The sequence below is a fragment of the Rattus norvegicus genome, chromosome 1 (assembly GCF_036323735.1).
Source record: "Rattus norvegicus strain BN/NHsdMcwi chromosome 1, GRCr8, whole genome shotgun sequence".
Lineage (NCBI taxonomy): Eukaryota > Metazoa > Chordata > Mammalia > Rodentia > Muridae > Rattus > Rattus norvegicus.
In genome coordinates this window covers 170,479,343-170,499,852 of record NC_086019.1, presented here as the reverse complement: position 1 = coordinate 170,499,852, position 20,510 = coordinate 170,479,343, and the positions used below count along the sequence as shown (strand labels likewise).

General features: G+C 40.7%; 1 protein-coding gene and 1 long non-coding RNA gene across 2 annotated transcripts in view; one reads left to right on the top strand and one right to left on the bottom strand.

The window, feature by feature from the left end:
* Positions 1-20,510, bottom strand: part of Nlrp14 (NLR family, pyrin domain containing 14) — a 28,007-nt gene that overhangs the window by 1,110 nt on the left and 6,387 nt on the right. Inside the window, exons 2-9 of the mRNA XM_063280975.1 lie at positions 17,551-17,637; positions 15,544-17,116; positions 13,966-14,139; positions 12,113-12,277; positions 9,810-9,980; positions 8,748-8,918; positions 7,374-7,544; positions 4,125-4,295 (exon numbers count right to left, since the gene is read on the bottom strand). Of these exons, the coding sequence (XP_063137045.1) occupies positions 4,125-4,295; positions 7,374-7,544; positions 8,748-8,918; positions 9,810-9,980; positions 12,113-12,277; positions 13,966-14,139; positions 15,544-17,116; positions 17,551-17,623 (2,669 nt within the window). The 5' untranslated portion in view covers positions 17,624-17,637. The remainder of the gene's footprint in view (positions 1-4,124; positions 4,296-7,373; positions 7,545-8,747; positions 8,919-9,809; positions 9,981-12,112; positions 12,278-13,965; positions 14,140-15,543; positions 17,117-17,550; positions 17,638-20,510) is intronic.
* Positions 8,867-19,395, top strand: LOC120099903 (uncharacterized). Its single transcript, XR_005499361.2, has 3 exons — positions 8,867-9,240; positions 12,376-12,586; positions 14,526-19,395. It is a non-coding gene; the product is annotated as an uncharacterized LOC120099903 (long non-coding RNA).

Here is a 20,510-nt window from a genome sequence, read left to right as displayed (position 1 = left end):
ATAATTAGAAATTTATGGGTTAAACATATCCCCTTCTGACATTAATTACAATGCATAATTACAAGTCCATGAAATTATGCAAGCATAATACTATAAAATACTTAAGAGGTATGTGTGTGTGTGCGCATGTCTGTCTGTCGGCATATGTGCTATTGAATACATTGTGAGGTCAGAGGGCATCTTTGTGAAATCCATTTTCTACCTCTAAAGCCTTTTGAGGGATTACAGGGATCAAATTCTATTTGCACAATGAGATGAGCCCCTTTACTTACTGAACTATCTCAGCAGCCCCAAACAGTTGAAATCTTCATCTATGGATAAACTAAAATATATAAATAGAAAATTTTTAATAAAGCTTGGTACTGAGTCCTTAAAAGGCAAGAAATAACAAGGCTTCAAGCATAGTGTCATTTATGTAAGCATACATCCAGGGGCTAGGGGAGATTGTTCAGTAGGTGCCTTCATCAGGGTTCAAATTGCTGTGATAAAACATGATAACCAAAAGCAATTTGAGGATGAAAGGGATTTTTTTGTCTTAAACTTCCACATCACACTGGAGGAAATCAGGGCAGAAACTCAAGGCAGGAATCTGAGAGCAGGGACTGAATGAAGCAGAAGCCATGGAAGAATGCAGCTTACTGGCTTGCTCTCCATAGCTTCCTTGCTTTTCTATACAAGTCAGGGTTACTTGCCCAGGGGTAATATTATCCACAATAAGTTGGGCCTTCCCACATAAATCATTAATCAAGATGAATAAGATTCGGTGCTTAAAAGCACTGCCTGGGGGCTGGGGATTTAGCTCAGTGGGAGAGCGCTTACCTAGGAAGCGCAAGGCCTTGGGTTCGGTCCCCAGCTCCAGAAAAAAAGAACCAAAAAAAAAAAAAAAAGGTGTGCAATACCACACCCAGATTATAATTAAAAAAAAAAAAAAGCACTGCCTGATCTTCTAAGGATACCTGGGGTTCAATTGCCAGCACCCACATGGCAGCTCACAGCTGTCTGTAACTGCAGTTCCAGGGGACACAACACCCTCACACAGAAAACATGCAGGCAAGACACCACATGCACAATAAAAACAAATACATTACATGTAATAAGAAAATGCTTGACAAAACTTGACTATAGGTCTATCTGATGGAAACTTTCTCAATTGAAGTTCTTTTCAGGTAACTCTAGCTTGTGCCAAGTTGACAAAATATACAAATGAAAACACCAGACAGGATGATGGTAATCTTGCTATGCAAACATAAGAACTACATTTCCAATCCCAGAACTCACATAAAAAGTCAGGGCTGAATGTGTACATCTGTAACCCTAGGACTGTAGAGGGCAGAGACAGGAGGATTTCTAAGGCTGCTGCTAGTTTCAAACCTAGCTTCAGCATCGTGAGGGACTATCTCCAGTAGAGTGGGGCACATGATGTCCTTAAGCCTCTAAGCACATATAACACACACACACACACACACACACACACACACACACACACACCGAGAGAGAGAGAGAGGTGGGGGGAAGGAGGGGGGAGAGAAAGAACACTTTTTTTGAAAGGATAGTGATAATTCTTTTATAATATATTTTATCATACATTTCAAACTCACTTGCCTCCAGGTCAGAATGAAGACATAATTAACCATCTGATTAAGAGCCCTTGATCAAGCCATTAATAATGTCAGAGACAACAAAATAATTTAAACATTTTTTTGTACACAATGTTTTCTCAACCAACTAATTTGAATTCAATTTTCACCTCTACCTCCTGTTTATTTCAAGAATTCCATGTACATATATATGCTGAGGATATTAAACTTTCAACATTGCTGCCCACATGGAAATGGCATATGTGAATGCAATGTCCATGCAAATGAGTTGCCTATGTGACTATGATTACACTAAAAGCAAAATGCAGTGTGGAAAAGGAGACAGTCTCATTGATTACGACACAAGGTAGAGGAACCACAGCCAAACACACTTTAAGACAGAAAGCACTGTGAGATAAAAAGCTATCAGTAATCCACTGAGTAATAGTCACTTTAAAATTTGCAGTCCTGTCAGGCTGGTGGTCCACAATACTAGGGAGGTAATAGCAGATGAGTCATCATGAGTTCCAGACCTGCTAGGACCACTTAGTGAGAGACTGTTTCAAAAGAAAAACCCCACTGTGTATAAAATAATTGTGCAGGACAAGGCTAATGCAAGGATTTGAGGGGACACTGTAGCCTTACATATATGTGATACCAAAGAAAAGTGAAATGTATGATTAGCAACCCAAAGAATTTTGAAAATAGTAAAATAAGCCTATGGAAAAGTAGAGTAGATCTAAAGACTGATGGACAAAGGAAAGCATTTCTGACAGGCAAGCAAGGATGAGAGAAAATGAAATCCTTCTTGAGCAAAAGGATCTGCATAAGCTACCTGAGGACCCAGCTATACCTCTCTTGGGCATATACCCACAAGATGCCCCAACATATAACAAAGACACGTGCTCCACTTTGTTCATAGCAGCCTTATTTATAATAGCCAGAAGCTGGAAAGAACCCAGATTCCCTTCAACAGAGGAATGGATACAGAAAATGTTGTACATCTACACAATGGAATACTACTCAGCTGTCAAAAACAATGACTTTATGAAATTCATAGGCAAATGGATGGAACTGGAAAATATCATCCTGAGTGAGGTAACCCAATCACAGAAAAACACACATGGTATGCACTCATTGATAAGTGGCTATTAGTCCAAATGCTTGAATTACCCTAGATGCACAGAACACATGAAACTCAAGAAGGATGACCAAAATGCGAATGCTTCACTCCTCCTTTAAAAGGGGAACAAGAATACCCTTGGGAGGGAATAGGGAGGCAAAGTTTAGAACAGAGGCAGAAGGAACACCCATTCAGAACCTGCCCCACATGTGGCCCATACATATACAGCCACCAAACTAGATAAGATGGATGAAGCAAAGAAGTGCAGGCCGTCAGGAACCGGATGTAGATCTCTCCTGAGAGACACACCCAGAATACAGCAAATACATAGGCGAATGCCAGCAGCAAACCACTGAAGTGAGAATGGGACCCCCGTTGAAGGAATCAGAGAAAGGACTGGAAGAGCTTGAAGGGGTTTGAGACCCCATATGAACAACAATGCCAACCAACCAGAGCTTCCAGGGACTAAGACACTACCCAAAGACTATGCATCAACTGACCCTGGACTCTGACCTCATAAGTAGCAATGAATAGCCTAGTAAGATCACCAGTGGAAGGGGAAGCCCTTGGTCCTGCCAAGACTGAACACCTAGTGAACGTGATTGTTGGGGGGAGGGTGGTAATGGGGGGAGGGTGGGGAGGGGAAGCCCATATAGAAGGGGAGAGGTTAGGGGGATGTTGGTCCGGAAACCGGGAAGGGGAATAGCAATTGAAATGTAAATAAATACTCAAGTTAATAAAGATAACAAAACAAAACAAAACAACAACAACAAAAAAACCCAACCAACCAACCAATCAAGAGCCTTGAGAAGATTAGCTTAAGAGGGGGAGAGTTTGGGGCACTTGCTCGCGCATGCACACACACACACACACACACACACAAAACCCACTAGGATTGGATCTTACTGTGAACCATTATTTTAAATGTGGAGCTGTGTGCATGCATGGAGGTATGGGCATGCCACAGTTGTCAGACCATGTGTGATTGTCAGAGGAAAGTTTTCAAGAATTGTTTCACTCCTACACTTTTGGTTCTGTAGATTCTGAGGATCTAAAGCTGAATGAACATGAACATATAGAAAGGGCAGGAGATTACAAAGTCCAGAGAACTTGGCATTCTACAGAAACACGATTGGTAAAGTCTTCTATCTCATATGAAAAATTAATTCAAGGATAACTGGAATATCTGAACAATGGCAGTGCATGGAGGACCCCAATAGAATAATATTTATGTACTAAAGAAGGTGAAGATTCTATAGCAAAAGGCGTACAAAATACAGGCCCATATATTTGGAATTTCAATTCTTATTTCTCAAAGTACCTTATCTTCTATAGCACTATTTGCTTTTTATCCACATACAAAATTACCTCTTCAACCAGTCCTTTTTTTTTTTTTTTTTTTGGTAACAGAAAACTGAACTCACCCTAGCCTCCGAATTTGGCAGTTTGGATTCCTTAAAGCCTCACACAGAATATTCAGACCAGCATCATCCAAGATGTTGTTCCCAAGATCTAGGTTCCACAAGTTTGAGTTGTTCACAAGAACAGAAGCCAGATCCCCACAAGCCTCACTCGTGAGAACACAGCCCATCAACCTATGGAGAACACATGAGGGGAAGAGCGAGCTCTTTAGTAGCAAAACTGAGCTAAGTTCTTCCAGGGTGTTGCCCAGTCAGTTAAACCTCTTTTTCTATGTATTAGTACACAACCCAGGACATACCTAAGATGGCTTAACTATCAATAGAAACAGATGGAATTTCTTAATAAGCAAAGAAACCAATTTGTGAACAGTTGTCTCCCATAAACAAAGTTGAGTGCATATTATGTTTTTTTTAAAGCTTTTTCTATTCCCCCCTAGGTATTTAAAAGTTTATTTTATATGTATAAGTGTTTTGCCTGGATATACTTGCACAACATGCACTCCCAGTATTCAGGGAAGTCAGAAAACCATGCTGGAGTACAGACAATTGTGAACCACCACCACGTGGGTGCTGGTCCTTTGTCAGAGTGGCCAGTGTTCTTAACCTCTGAGACATCTCTCCAGGCATTAATAATTCTTTTAAAAATGGGTATACTCGACTCATGCTGCTGGGCATTGGTGGTGCATGCCTTTAAACCCAACAATTGGGAGGCAGAGGCAGAGGCAGAGATCTCTCTGAGTTTGAGGCCAGCCTGACCTACAAAGAGTTCCAGGACAGCCAGGCTGTTACTCAGAAACAAAATGGATGCAAACCTCTCCAAGGAACCTTTAGGTCTATAGGATTTCACATTTTTGTTGTTCTCTTTATATGTTTTTGAAGTAAGTTTGGAGGTCTTGGGGTATAGGTCAATTGTAAAAGCCCCAGTATCAATCTACTATACACAGAGGCACACAGAGGCAGACACAGACACAGAGACGAGGCAGACACAGAGACACAGAGACGAGGCAGACACAGAGACACAGAGACGAGGCAGACACAGAGACACAGAGACGAGGCAGACACAGAGACACAGAGACGAGGCAGACACAGAGACACAGAGACGAGGCAGACACAGAGACACAGAGACGAGGCAGACACAGAGACACAGACAGACACACGGACACAGAGACACAGACAGACACAGACAGACAGACACAGACAGACAGACACAGACAGACAGACACAGACAGACAGACACAGACAGACAGACACAGACAGACAGACACAGACAGACAGACACAGACAGACAGAGACAGACAGACAGACACAGACAGAGACAGACAGACAGACACAGACAGAGACAGACACAGAGACAGACACAGACACAGACACAGACACAGACACAGACAGACACAGAGACAGACACAGAGACAGACACAGAGACAGACACAGAGACAGACACAGAGACAGACACAGAGACAGACACAGAGACAGACACAGAGACAGACACAGAGACAGACACAGAGACAGACACAGACACAGACACAGACAGAGACACAGACACAGACACAGACACCGACACAGAGACCGACACAGAGACCGACACAGAGACCGACACAGAGACCGACACAGAGACCGACACAGAGACCGACACAGAGACCGACACAGAGACCGACACAGAGACAGACACAGAGACAGACACAGAGACAGACACAGAGACAGACAGACACAGACACAGAGACAGACAGACACAGACACAGAGACAGACAGACACAGACACAGAGACAGACAGACACAGACACAGAGACAGACACAGACACAGAGACAGACAGACACAGACACAGAGACAGACAGACACAGACACAGAGACAGACAGACACAGACACAGAGACAGACACAGACACAGACACAGAGACAGACAGACACACACACAATCTTGTCCTGAAGATGTGGATGGGTGCTTAGATGTTATAGATGCTATAATAAACTCATTTGGGAGTTGTTACCAAATACCTAAAATAAGGCACTTCAAGTGTCCAAAGTGAGGCAGAGCATTATGGTAGAAGGGTGTGGTAGGTAATATTCCACTTCATGTCAGGCTAAGAAGCAGGAAAGGGAAGGAAAGTACAGGTGGGGGGAAAGTGACAGCCCTCACAGTAACTGGCTTTCTCCAAGCAGGCTCCATGTGGGTGATGTTTCTTTCCATCACAACTCCAGAGAAGCTCTGGATAATGAAGGTTTTCAAATCTAAACTTTTTGGGGAACCTTCCAAATTCAAACTGTAACAGCTTTCATGACTCAGTCCAGTCAGGACAACACTTCTGGGTATGCTAAGAAGCTGAAGGGAAGTTTAAATGCTGGCATTATAGGGCTGGAAAAATGGCTCAGTGGTTAAGAATATTGTCTGTTCTTCCAGAGGACCTAGGTTCAATTCTAGTACCCACGTGGATACTCAGAGTTGTCTATAACTTCAGTTGCAGGGCTCAAGTCTCTTGTCTTCCATGGATACCAGACATACATGTGGTGCACAGACATACATGCAGGCAAAACTTTCCATAACCATAAAATAAAAATAAATCTATATGCAGGGTTTATATCTCTAAGGACTCAATCATGAAAAGATCTAGCTGCAAAGTAGACGGAGACTACTGACACCTCAGTCTTATTTCACTTTGGTAATTTATTTACCAGATATTAACCTGGAAATGGAAAGATGGTTCAGTGGTTACGAGTACTGTCTCTTCTAGAGGGCCCAGCTTAATTACCAGCACTTGCATGGAGGCTCACAACTGTCTATGTCTCCAGCACTAGAATCTTCTAGCCTTCATGGGCACCAGGCATGCACATGGTACATAGGCATCCATTCAGGAAAAACACCCATACACATAAAATAAAATAAAAAATACCTTTTGGAAAAATGAATACACTCGAAAGGAAAACTAGTAGAGAAATTTCGACCTGTGGATGTAGCTGATAGACAACAGATTTACTAGGGCACAATCAACAACAAAAATAGCTGCTTGTTCACCCTGATGCCTCTGGACTCTGAGGGAAGCAGATTATGATGGCCATAATAATTGTGGGCTTTGGTTTTGTTTTAAACCAAGCAGGCTTCTTTAGCTTGTCTCCAACAGAATGAGAGAAGAGTCAGGTCTATTAGAAGTATCAGTCTTGTTCCGATACTCATTTCTCAGTTCTTCCTTTCGTCTCCCCTGCCCTCTAAAGACAGTCCATGGCTCAAAGTACACAACACTAGAGTCACAGAAAACCTACTCCAACTCCTGAAGGTTGCAGTTTGGCTGCTGAAGGGTTTGACACAGAAGCTTTACTCCACTATCCGCCAGCTTGTTAAATCCCAGGTCCAGATGGATCAAGCTCTTGTTGTTCTGAAGAGCAGTGGAGAGATGCTCACTGCCAATCGGAGTGAAATAGCAGCACCTAAGCCTACAGGGAAGCACGGTGTGAGGAAAGGTGGAGTCAGCCTCTACTGACCAGTGAAAACTCTGTCTGCTCAATTGCCAGCCTGTCCCCCTCATGAGACATGTTCATGTCCAACCGTTAAAAACTAAACTCACATTCTTCAGACCCAATCCCAATCGTCTGTCCCCACTTCCAATTTTCTAAAACAGGGTCTCACTTTGCAACACGGATTGGACTACTCAGGATGGGTTGAAATGCAATGCTTCTCCTGCCACAGTCTCCCTAGTTCTAGAATTACAGGCATTAACCACCACACCTGGCTCAGCTTTTTATACTATAAATCAAATGGTAATCTTTTATTGTCATATATATATGAAAATATATATATGAATATATATATATATATATATATACATATATATATATATTCCACTCTTGCAGAAGTAGCTACATGGCATAGAGAAACAGGCATGAATACTATAATAGGAATAAGCAAAGTCAGCATCTTTGTATATGAGAATGGCATTTTAAATCAGTAATTTAATAATTTTGGTACAATATGCCTTATATATGGGGAGAAATAAGTATAATCCTTATAAAAATTAACTTGGAAAAACTAAATATGTAAACGTTAAATTCTGGATAAATTTGGGGTAATGTATGTTAAATGCATTAAAAATTATGAAATGACAAAATTAATTTAAAAAAGATTTCTAGAAATAATAAATTTTAGGAGTCATAAGGCAGAATGACTTACAAAATGTAAACATCTGGGATAGGTATGTAGTACATGCCTGTAACCCAAGCGTTTGGAAGGTTGAAGCAGTGGAATTTCCAATTCTGGACTAGCCTAGGCTACATACATAGCAAGTTCAAAGCTAGCCCAAGCAACACAAGATCATATCTTAAATTAGTTCAAAATTTCATAATATGAAGCAATCATACAGAAGTTAGAAATAAAGCAACAGGATAGAAAAATTATCTGTAGTATATAAAAGTAGGCATGATATAATCATGTATGACTTTTATAACAGAAAACATCCAGAAGAAACTGGAGCCTTTGAGGAAGCAATTCCTAGCATATGAAAACCCCTAAATATCTGAAAACAGTCTCAACAAAAGTCATTCAAAAGTTGTGGTTTTTAAAAGATTTTATAGTGTGTATACATATATATGTGCATTCATTCTAAGCTATGTTATATTGGGAAGATGAGAGCAGAGACTCACACAAGGCTTTGTAGAGTACACCGTGGATGCCTCAAGGTATAGCTGAGCAGCTCTATCCCTTCATCTTCCAAGACGTTGTGTGCCAAGCATAAATGTGTCAACCTCTTAGTTTTGGTGAGAGCCGAGGAAAGAACTTCACAACCAACTTTTGTGAGGCCACAGCTTGCTAACCTGAAGTGGAAACAGATAAAAAAAAGGACCCACTCATCTGTTTCTAAATGTCCTGCCTTACTCCTTGAGGAAGTTATCTGATACTTATATATTGGCCAATTTTCCTGTAGAATTAACCTCAACAGACATTTAACTTGTGAATTCCATTGCATTTAGGTACACGAGAGAATGAAACAAAATGGGAGAGTCTAGAAAGTATGAAAAAAGAAAAAAGTATAAAGCCAAACACAAGAAGATAGGACTGGGGAAATAGCTCAGTTGGTAGGCTCTTGCCATACAAGTACTAGTTTCCCCATTTTGATCACCAGCACTATGTAACAAGGTGAGTAAATTAGCTTATATTATAAACCCAGTTCTAGGAGGGTGGACACAGGCAGATCATTAGGGTTCATGGTGGTCAGCCAGCTTAGCCTATTTAGTGAATTCCAGGCCAATGAAAGACTGTCTTGCAAAGTAAGGTGGATGATTCCTGAGGAACAATACTCATGGTTGACCAGAGACAGACAGAGAGGAGAAAGAGACACTGAGACCACCCTCCCAGACACATACCCCAACCCACCCCCACCCACTGACACACCCAGACTCCCACAAAAACTCCCACACAGAGACCCCCCACAAATCCCCCACAGATAGTGATAGAGGCACATATACACAGGGCAGAGCTAGATAGACAGACTCATGTGTGTGCATGCACACACACAGCCACAGAGCCACAAAGACAAACTTGAAGAACTGGTCATAGAGCTTAGTGTTATTGCCTCCTTACCATGTTCAAGGTTCTAGGCTTAACCCCAGGACAAAAAAATAGGAGTACAGAAGAACCCTGAACTAGCCATGTTAACCCACACTATATTCTTATCCAGTTAATAAGTTATAAGCAAATTGACTCACGCTAGTCTCTCTAGAGGACAGTTTGGATTTTCTAAGACCTCACACAACGACTTTACTCCATCATTTGATAGACTGTTGGTGGACAGATTCAGAAATACCAGGCTCCTGTTACTCTGGAGAGCCTTGGATAGATTTTGACAATGGGTTACATTCAGGTCGCAGGATTCCAACCTGAAAAGCAACACAGGAAAGGGGAAATGGCACATTTCAGAGAACTGGAACCTCTCTTTACTCAGCCACTGGGGGGAACAGTCTCCCACTTTTGGAGATCTGGACTGAAAATTCAGCTTCCCTTCATAAAACAAAACATTTAATAGCTAAAGCATATGGCCCTGATAGAAGTTTCCTCCGTAGTCCCACTTAGCACTCTATATCAGGTTGGAAAATCCCAATGCCTCTCAAAAATATGAATGAATACAGTTTTAAATCCACTAAATGGTATCTTTTTCATAACAAGGAAAGGAGTTACCTCTATCTACAACTGATAAGATGGATAGAAGGAAGCTATGATGTTGACCTTGTACACTGATTTGTAGAGCAAAGATGTACCACGAGTCAGGTGCCAAAGCTGGGAGTCAATTCATTTTCTAAAGAACCTAATTTTGCTTTAATATTGAAAATGTTTATTGTTAAAGAACTTGTAAATTAGAAACATTACCCAATGAGGGTAGTCAGACCCAAAGTCTATACATCCCTAAGCGAGCCTTTACAGAGTTAGAATAGGACTTGATTTTTAAGAGTGAAAATAGGGGGCATTGCTTAGTTGGCAGAGTCCTACAGTTTTCTAACACTTTCACAACTATTATCATGTAAAACCAGAAAGTAAAATATCAGAATGCCCCTCTGAGGAGTTCAGCTCAGCCATGATCTATGCATGAACCAGATTAATAAGGACATTAATACTGTCCAACTCTAGTGAGATCTAAAGCAAATAGGAAATTGGATATTGTTCCATATGAAGTATTTAGGATGCTTACAAGACTAGAGTGTATAATACCCATGTATTTAGAGAACAACATTTAGAGAACAACCACACATTTAGAGAACAACCAGTCTTCCATAATGTAGTATTACTGCAAACTTGACAACTTCTGACAGAGCAGTCATTGCCAGCTCTACTAAGTCGAGTCACATCCAGAGTCTCCTGCCCAGCAGCCTACTATAAAATCTACGTTGAGCATCTTCAGTAGAAGGCAATATTCAAATCTCAACAGAAAAGGGGTCTTATTAAACCCTGCAACTTCCAGTATTCAAAGCTTTTGTTTTAGATCCATAGACAACAATGTAAGAGAACATCTTCCCTACCACGCAACAGTATGGATTTTCTTTGTTTAGCTATTGGTATTTTATTTTTAAGTCATAAGAACAAGTGACATATGTCTCACTTGACTTCCAGATAATACAGGTTTAATCCTAAGTCTACTTGCCTGCTAGTTAATTTTCTGTCTCAACCAGACTCAAGACTTGCCCCTCAACTCTGAGATGTTATGTGTTAAGTGCATTTCATTTTAAAAAACCTGGTTAAGACTTAAAAACATTTCCCCAGTGGTCACAGAATTCACCTTCCTATTTTCAAAAGGTTTTGCTACTTTTCAAGTACCTGGACTATAAGTTTTATTTGTGAGAAATAACTTACCTTGACCCTTCATTCATTAAGATTCAACTCACAGAACTGTCCTCAGGGATTATAAAAATTTCTAAGATGAATCTATTTTTCTGGTTTTATGTGTGAGAAAAACTGACAACTTTAACTAGAAAAGTAAGTTTTCTTAAAGGATGTCATCCAATGTGCAAACTAAGTATGATGGCTAAGGCTCTCCTTATTACTTAAAAGCCTCAACTGGAGGGCCAGCAGTAAGAGGAACAGTACATGACAGTGAGTGTCCACCTTGACAGTTGACAGTTGCCACACTGTTCTTTCTCAGCCTTCCAGGGTTGGCTCTGAGCCACAGTTGAAGATGGTAGGGATTTATTATCAATAAACAAGTACAATGGAGCTTTCTCTAGCACTGGTTCCTATCATCATTAGTCAAAGACACAATATATACCAGAACTGAAATCAGAAAAATGTTAAACGTTCATCAATTCTTGGTCTATTCCCTTTCTTCATTTGAAAAATAAAAGACACAGATATACAATGAAAAGTGTTTCATGGGTAATGACAGGAGTGAGTAGTCTTCCTGGGGTGGGGGATGAACTAGAAAAATAGGCTTCCACTATACAGCCCTGTGAACACCAAGTCCAGACTTCAAGTGTCTCCAGGGCAGACACAAGTCCAAGTTGTAATGAAAACTCAAGCTTACCTCAGCACCCGTAATTTACATCCTTGATACTTCAAGGCTTCACATAAGGTCTTTACTCCATTGTCTCCTAAGTCAGTATCTTTCAGGTCAAGATGTGTCACGGTGTTGTTGAAAGCCAGGAAACTAAAATCGTAACAGCTATTCAGGAAACAGACAGCTCTGAACCTTCAGGAGAAATATATGCAGAATGATTATATAATCATCTTCACCCATAGTTTCCTCACCTCCTTCCACTTCTTACTGTCATCTCTTATATACTCCAGAGTAAAGCTCCAAACCAGAGTTTCAGAGAACTGCTATAACAGCAACAGCAGAACAGCAGCAGCAGCAGCAGCAGCAGCAGCAGCAGCAGCAGCAGCAGCAGCAGCAGCAGCAGCAGCAACAACAACAATAAAAGGGCTACCATATAGCTTTGGATTTGTCATTTGACAACTGGCATTCTCAACTAATTTGACATTACAGGAAATGAAAATGGTAATTATCAGGAAAGATGGAAGCCTCTGAACTATTAGGAATGACTACCACAGTTATGATGGGCACTCCAAATACTGCAATGAGAACATCAACTTACAACACATAAGTCCTTTCTATAATCAAAAGTAAATACACAAAAGCATCACATGTCTATGATTAGCAATGTATACTGTTGCAGATATGCCATCATTCTGTGGGCTTCAGTAAGTATATCAGGGTAGCACAGATAGCAAACAAAAGGGCTCATCTTCTGATTTTTCTCTACTTCTTCCTAAGTGCATTTTTATTTAATATACTTGATTTTTCTGCAGTGCCTCTTCTGGACCAGAATTCCATCTGTCCATACTGCACCTTAACTAGCAACCACCTGGAAACCACTTCCCTTCCTTCCAGCTCATTACCCAGCAGTCTTCCTCCATTCCCTCTCTCCCTAGCTAAGAGCCCACAAGAAAGTACTTTTGCCTATTCACACAGCTAACCATCCTAAGTCACACTGTAAGTATAATTAGAAGCAATTTTTTTCAGGGGAAAACGACTTACCACCAAGAAGCCTAATTGAGAATAGTCGTTATGGTATCATTCTTTAGAGGGACCCTCCCATTTTAAAAGGAACTAGCCAAAAGGTAGCATTGATTATTAATATTTACACCAGTGACATCTGGGAAAAGACAATGTGAGAGAGATGCTCAGAGATGAGTAAGAAGGACTCATACATCCAATGGCCTTTCTTTATCTGTAGGTTTATATATGTTTAAAATATGACACCAGTGCTCACAAACAATGAGATTCTAGGAGAAAATATTTGGTAGGAAGCTAGAAAATTCTTAAAGGAGCCTCAAAACCACATGCCAACTGGTACTACAACCACTGCATCTTTCCCAGAACAAGTGAACTCATATTCCCACATCCTCAGGCATCTCCATTTTTCCTGTTAGAATATTTTCCACAATGATTGTAAGTACAGTCCCACATCACTTAATGAAGAAAAATTTTTTAGAATGTTTCATGATTTTGGCCTTGTGAGAACAGTTATACTTACATGGATCTAAGTCATTAGGCAACAAGAGTTACGGAACCATTACCATCCTTCATTGACCAAAAAGCCTTTGTGTGTCATATGACAGTTTTTATTTGCTACTGTTTTTCCCTAACAATAAGAGTAGAAGGTAAGGCAAAGAAAAACAATGGAGAAACCCCCATTAGAATTTCTCATGTGTCAGGCAGAGGTGAGGCATGCCTTTAATTGCCCCACTCTGGAGGCAGAAGTAGGTAGTCTCTCCAGTTTGCGGCCAGTCTGATTTACAGAATGAGTTCCAGGGCTATACAGAGAAATCTTGTCTCAAAATCCCCACCTGCACACTCCACCATGCAAGACTTACATTACTTTTTGTAGGTTACACTTTGGGTGACTGAATTCTTCATTCAAAATTTTCATCAATGATTCATCAAGTCTGCTTTCATACAGATCCATTTCTAACAGGGATTCATTTGTATGAAGCACAGAAAACAGATCTTGCCAGTAGTGGATGATTCTAACAGCAGCATCCTCAAGGCTGCATAATTGAAAAAAGGACCAGTCACTTTTGCCTTAGAAGATGCTATTGGATAAAAAGGTGCTATGAAAGAACATTAGGTACATCTTTGCTATTGACAGTCCACCAGACATCTTCTCTGGCTGCCCCTAAACTTTATTTACCCATCCCCGCAACCTCATCCATTCCCACCCATTTCCCTCAACACATATGAAATAAAAACTACAGAGACTTCACTTGGTAGCAAGAAACTCAGTGGGGAAGAAGTCTGACCTACATTATTTCTGTGTATGTTGGAACTTGGTATGTAGACCAACCTGACCTCAAACTAACAGACCTGCTTCTGCAGTGCTGAGATTAAAGGTGTGCTTAACCACATCCAAGCTTATGTATCTGCTTTCCTCCAGGTATATGTGCCAGTGTATGTACTCATGTGGACGCCAGAAGACAATGTCAGGTATTGTTCCTTGAGTGTAGTATTTTGTTTTTTTAGACAAGATTTCCTCGTGGCCTGGAAATTGCCAAATAAGGTAGGCTAGCTGGCTAATGAGTTCCAGGAATCTGCTGGAGTCTGTCTGTCCTGGCATTGTGATTACACATGCATGTCACTCTGCAATGAGGGTTTAGGTGTTGAAAATGTCTTCATGTTTAAGGCAGGTGCTTTATCAACTGATCGGTCTCTAAAAAGTCCTTTGTGTTGTAATGAAATCGAAATGAGGCTGGGTGTTGTTTAATGGTATTTTTATCTAGTATGTTTTAAGATGTTGGGGTTTTGAGTCCCAACTCTGGGGAAGGGAAATTTAATAAATGAAACTGCATAGTGGTGGGCTATGGAGACCTTAATTTGTGGAAACCATTCAAGAGCTTCCTATTTACAAACAACTTAGACAAATGGTGAGTCAGACAGAGATAATGCTCATTAAACTGGTCACATCTAATAAGCTGTGACAACTGGCAACCATATGAGCAGCACTCAGTGCATGATAGCTATTGTATGATGTATATTTGAATCAATTATCATTTTCTAGACAAACACCTCTGTGTCTCAGTTTTGAATTTTAGGAATTGTAACATCACACCTATGTTCACAATTCTCTTGCCATCAGAATTAAACTGGATATAATGTTAAGCATCTTGTTTACCATATAATTGTATGCCACATAGTAAGTTTTTACTTTTAGTTAAATATAGAAACTTTATAGTTCATATCTTCTCACAGAAAAGCCAACTTCATGAAAGGGAAAGAGTAAATTCATACGTAGAACAGAAGAGTTAAGGGGGATAGAGGACAGGTAGATGACCTGTGCATACCAGCCTCAGCAAGAGATTTCTAGATGGATTATCTAAAAATAACTTCGTATGTTAGCTAAGCAATGTTCTTTCTGTAAATCTACTTCCTTCGTTACCAGTAAACTCAACACTTACCAAATTTCAGCTGTGGGGTCCAACATATTTCTCAAGTCTGCCCTTGCTGTCAGTCTCACAGTCTGTAGAGAGTGGCAGTGCTTAAGACAGTATGAATATATGAGCAATTTGGATTCTTCATCAACCTTTACCATAATCTTTTGAAAATACGTCAGTGCCTGAGTGATGAATTCTTCATCTTGAGTTTCATATATACAGTGAAGCAAGTCTTGAATTCTCAGCTGTGATAGAGGAGAGTCATCCTTTTCTAGTGCTTCCAGACACACAAGTAACTCTTCCCTTACCGCCCTGGATATTGTAAGGTTGAAAGTTTCCTCCAGTTGTTGTACTCTGTCTTTATTCAGTAGACCAAACAAAAAGCATTTCATCTGTTCCAAATGAGGGTCATGAAAATGGTTGCTTTCAAGCAACAGATGCACGTTTTCGAAAGGTTCTAAGGGATGGTCTTTTTCTTCTGGATTCTCTCTCAGCAAGTAAAACAGAGCTGCAAAATACTCCTGAACTTGGAGGTGAGTGAATGTGTAGCAGTTTTCACACTCAGTGTCCTGCTGAAGAACATTTGCCTCTAGGAAAAGTGAGAGGTCCTCTCTGGTTAGCTCATGCTTTCGGAGATTTTGCTGGTAGAGCACATGCTTCATAGTCCAAATGCCTTCAACAGCGGCCTGGCATAGGCTCCTTAGTAGTGTTTCATTGGGCAGAGTAACAGAGCTCCCAGCTATGCGTGGAAATAAGCTGCAGATATAATATGTGAACAGAGCTGTACTGGTCTGGCAGGTCATTTCAACATTGCCACCTTTCTCCACTTGCTCCTTCAGGAAAGTACAGATCATCTGGCACACATGGCATACATGGCACATGTTGAAAAGCTTTGCATTCATTCTTATTGAACAAACTGCATTCATAGCCCATGTCTTATCTTTTAACAAGTGATGAATATAGTCAATCCTTGAACTCCTAGACAGTCCTGGTAGCTTTACGCGATGAGGTTTCTGCAACAAAGGCACTAGTCGTTTCCAGGCTGTTGTTCTTGTTGTTACTAATAAGTAGGACTCAGGAAGCATCACTTTCCTCAGCAAACTACTAATGAGAAAAGACACTGGGTGCTTCTGGGTCCAATCTCTACACAGTGCGAACTCTGGCTCTTCAAAGGAGAAATCCAGCTCATCAAAACTATCAAGTATAAAAAGGAGACTGCTGGGTTTGCACAGGATCTGTTCAATGGGGCCCTCGCTACTAGGCCAGTGCTTTGATATTAGCTGAGCAAAGTTTTTCTCCTTCTCTTGGCTAATTTCTCTCCCACTGAGATAAAAAACATGGGTAAACTGCTGATAGAGATTGCCATCTGCCCATTCTAAGACTGCCTTTTTCAACAACGTTGTCTTCCCAATTCCAGCAGCTCCATAAAGGACTACCGTTTGTGGAGACTTGGAAGTTTGGATATTCACATCAAATATATGCTCCAACAGCTTTTGGTCTTTGTGAGTAGTTACACAATTTAAAGTTGCAGATTCTCCAAGCAAAGAAGTCTTATCCCATATAATAAAAAAATTTTCCTTTATTATAGTTCTGTAGTCTATTCCATAATTTAAGTCAGTTAGAATGGAAAAAAAACCAAAGACACACATGATCAAAACTTTCTTTAATTTCACTGTTAAGATTCTCACTGACCACCCATCCCCTTCTTTCTGTCCACCCTTCCCTCTTTCTCCCAGCCATATAGGTATTAGGAATCAAACCCAGATCCTTCTGTAAGAACAATAAGTGCTCTTAACTACTTACTCTTTCTTTAGACCTCTAGGTTAACTTTTGACTAGACATTTCTAAATATTGTATTCTTGACATCTCAAGTTAATATGGTTGTGGGTTTGACTTTGGCCATAACTCCAGTTTTATTGACTTGGAAGGACTGATAACAGTGGTACATTGAAAGTAAACTGTTCAACTGAATAATGGTTCTTAGGAACTAACCCTGCCATCATAAAGTTATAAAAATACATAAAAACTGACCAAATTCTTTATCCTCAGACACTATTTCCTCTTTAGAAAGTTGGTCTTCCATCTCCTCATCCTCTGTCTTCATGGTCTTTGTTGGTCCTGAAATAGGTTCCAAGAGGATCATGAGATTTACCAGAAATGGAGCTTTAGGAATGGTTAGAATGGAGAATTGTGCTGTGTTGTGATTCTATGACTATCTGGGTGTAGTGGTGAAATAGGTAAATTGCTTTGGCTCCTGGCTGGTTGCATTCACCCAAGAGCTCTGGATTTATGAATGAAGGACACACACACACACACACACACACACACACACACACACACACACTCACACTCTTACACTTTGATATGACTTGATTAACTCGATGGCTGGCAACTTCTAAACTTCCCTGGATAGCACACAATCCCCTCCAGTATTCCCGAGTTAACATCTTAAAATCTATAGTTCATCTCTGCTACCCCAGACCCAATGGAGGAATGGTCCCCAGGGCCACTTTCCCAGAACCTTATATGTTGTCTATTCTCCTTGTTCCCCTGTCACTTCCTCTTCCTTTCTCTCTCTGTCCCTTGACTACGGAATCTAAACATCCCACGTCTATCTTCCTGCCCAGCCCAGAATTATTGTACAGCCATTCTTTATCATCAATTGAAGTCCACTGTGGGCAGTGGACCTTCAGTGTTTGGAACCACTGCTTTTGGTAAGAAATTAAGACAAAGCACTAGAACCAATTCTGAACATCTGCGTTTAGTTAAACTAGAGCCAAGAGCTTCAAATTCTGCACCAGGTTAGCTGAGGAAGAATGTGCTACAAACACTAGGTTGAACTTTTGCCTTCTTTATGCTCTAACAGCAGGCACAAAACCACCTTGTGAAATAGAATCAAAGAAAATTCAAACTGAGGGAAACCTGGAAGTGAAAAATTTAGGAACTTAAAACAGAGACATTAGAGGAAAGCCTCACCAACAGAATAAGAGTTGGAAGACATACTCAGGCATTCAAGACATGACAGAAGAAATGAATAGTTTGGTCAAAGGAAATGCTAAATCTAAAAAATTCTGGTATGCTATCCTGAACTCTTGGACACTGTGAAAACACCAAGTCTAAGGATAATAGAAATAGAAGGAGAAGGAACCCAAGTCAAAGACACAGAAAATTTTAAAAAGTCAAATCCTATAGAATAAAAATTTACTAATATTCTATCAAAATACAAGAAGCATATAGGACACTATAAAAAGACCACTCAGCACATTAAAATGTTAAGTGTACAGAATAAAGGATATTAAAAACTTTAAGGGAAAAAGACCAAGTAACATAAAGGCAGGCCTGACTTCTCAATGGAGACCTTAAAAGCTGTAAGTGCCTGAACACATGTTCCAGACTCTAAGAGACCAAAGATGCCAGACACAGACAGATACCTCTACACACACACACACACACACACACACACACACACACACACACACACACAGAGAGAGAGAGAGAGAGAGAGAGAGAGAGAGAGAAGAGAGAGAAGAGACCCACCCCAGACAGAGAGACCTATACTCTGAAAGAGACAGAGACCCACCCCCTACACAGAGACAGAGATCCATTCCCCATAACAGATGGACAGAGGCTCAACAACAGACAGATCCACCCTCTACCACGATGAACAGAAACTCGCTCCTCTATGACAGATGGACAGAGACCCAACTCTGACAGACAGATGGAAACCTAACCCCCCACGACAGACGAACACACACACACACCCTCACACGGCAGACACCTCCTACCCCCACATAACACGGCAGACACCCCCACATACATGGCACCCCCCCACAGGGCAGTTACCCCTCTCCCCATGGCAGACACCCCCTACACACACAGCAGACAACCCCCCATACATGGGACACCCCCCACACACATGTCACACATACCCCCCACCCACAGCAGACCCCCTCCCCCCAAGCAGACATTCCCTCCCCACATGGCAAACATCCTCTCTGACACAGGACAGACACTCCCTTCTCCCCATACACATACACACACACACTCCCCCCGCCACCCCCCCCCCACGACAGACAGGGCAGACAACAAAACAGGAACCAACAAACTCTTCTCACTAATATCTCTTTACATCATTTGTCTCATTTTCCCAATAAAAAGACTAAAAGAATGGATTAAAAAAAACAAACAACCAAACAAATCATGATCCAGCCTTTTATTGCATCCAAGAAACACACCTTAACATGAAGGATAGAGATCACCTCAGGGTAAAGGATGGAAAAAGATATTCTAAGCAAATGGCTCCCAAAAGCAAACTCATGTAGCTATTTTATTATTTGACAAATAGACTTCAAAACTAATTAGAAGAGATAGGGAAGGGTAGTACATATACAAAGGAATAATTCACCAAGAGGACACTGCTATTTTAAACATCTATCTCCAAGACATAAGGCCATCCAAGTTTGTAAAAGAAACACTACTAAGCTTAAATCACATATTGAACCTCACACACTCAGAGACTTCGATTCCCCCACTATTGCCAATAGACAGGTTATGTTCACAAAAACCAAACAGGAATGCTGGAGCTAACATTATAAACCAAATGAACCTAACAGATATCTCAGAACATCTCACCTAACCACAAAAGAATGTATCTTTTTAGCACCTCATGAAACCTTCTCCTAAACTGGCTGTAAACTAAAGACACAAAGCAAGTCTCAGCAGATACAAGAAATTTGAAATAACACCCTGGGTCCTATCTGACAACCACAGATTAAAGCTAAATTTCAATAGAAACAGGAAAGAAAGGTTCCAAACTAAACAACTCACTACTGAAAGAAGAATGGGTCAAAACAGAAAGAAATGAGAGACTTTCTAGAATTGAATGAAAATGAATATACAACATATCCAAACTTATGAGACACAATGATGGCTGTTCTAAGAGGCAAGTTCATAGCATTAAGTTCTTACATAAAACATCTGGAGATATCTCA